Here is a 1,038-nt window from a genome sequence, read left to right on the forward strand (position 1 = left end):
ATGAGCACCAACTCGTCCCCCCCTGCGGCCCAGCAGCTCTGCTACCCGCACGTGACCGGATCCTGCCTGAAAGCTCCCTACTCACCTGGACCCCGGCTCATTCTCTACACGCTGTTTGGCTTTGGGGCTGTGCTGGCTGTGTTTGGAAACCTCCTGGTGGTGATTTCCATCCTGCACTTCAAGCAGCTGCACTCTCCAACCAATTTCCTCCTGGCCTCCCTGGCCTGTGCTGACTTCCTGGTGGGGGTGACCGTCATGCCCTTCAGCACGGTCAGGTCCGTGGAGAGCTGCTGGTACTTTGGGCCAAGCTTCTGTACCTTCCACACGTGCTGCGATGTGGCATTCTGTTACTCTTCTCTCTTCCACTTGTGCTTCATCTCCATCGACAGGTACATGGCCGTCACTGACCCTCTGGTCTATCCTACCAAGTGCACGGTGTCTGTGTCAGGGATCTGCGTCAGCGTCTCCTGGATCCTGCCCCTTGCATACAGCGGTGCCGTGTTCTACACAGGTGTCTATGACGATGGGCTGGAGGAATTATCTCGTGCCCTCAACTGTGTAGGAGGGTGTCAGACAGTTGTAAATCAAAACTGGGTGTTGATAGATTTTCTATCCTTCTTTATACCTAGCCTTATTATGATAATTCTCTATAGCAGTCTTTTTCTTGTGGCCAGACAACAGGCTAAAAAGATTGAACATACTGGAGGCAAAACAGAATCGTCACTAGAGAGTTACAAATCCAGAGTGGCCAAGAGAGAGAGAAAAGCCGCTAAAACTCTGGGTATCACGGTGGTAGCATTTATAATTTCATGGTTACCATACAGTATTGACTCATTAGTTGATGCCTATATGGGCTTCATAACCCCTGCCTACATTTATGAGATTTGCTGCTGGTGTGCTTATTATAATTCAGCCATGAACCCTTTGATTTATGCCTTATTTTACCCGTGGTTCAGGAAAGCCATCAAAGTTATCATGAGTGGTTCGGTGTTCAAGGACCGTTCAGCCACCATGAATTTGTTCTCCGAACAAATGTAA

General features: G+C 49.4%; 1 protein-coding gene across 1 annotated transcript; it reads left to right on the plus strand.

Moving 5' to 3' along the window:
• LOC113259355 (trace amine-associated receptor 6-like) lies at window positions 1-1,038 on the plus strand. The gene has a single exon (XM_026504671.1). It carries the CDS (start codon window positions 1-3, stop codon window positions 1,036-1,038), a length of 1,038 nt encoding a protein of 345 aa, XP_026360456.1.

Source organism: Ursus arctos, unplaced genomic scaffold (assembly GCF_023065955.2).
Source record: "Ursus arctos isolate Adak ecotype North America unplaced genomic scaffold, UrsArc2.0 scaffold_13, whole genome shotgun sequence".
NCBI lineage: Eukaryota > Metazoa > Chordata > Mammalia > Carnivora > Ursidae > Ursus > Ursus arctos.

Excerpts from the sequence above, each read along its gene's own strand:
- LOC113259355 (XM_026504671.1), top strand. The coding sequence starts at position 1 with ATGAGCACCAACTCGTCCCCCCCTGCGGCCCAGCAGCTCTGCTACCCG.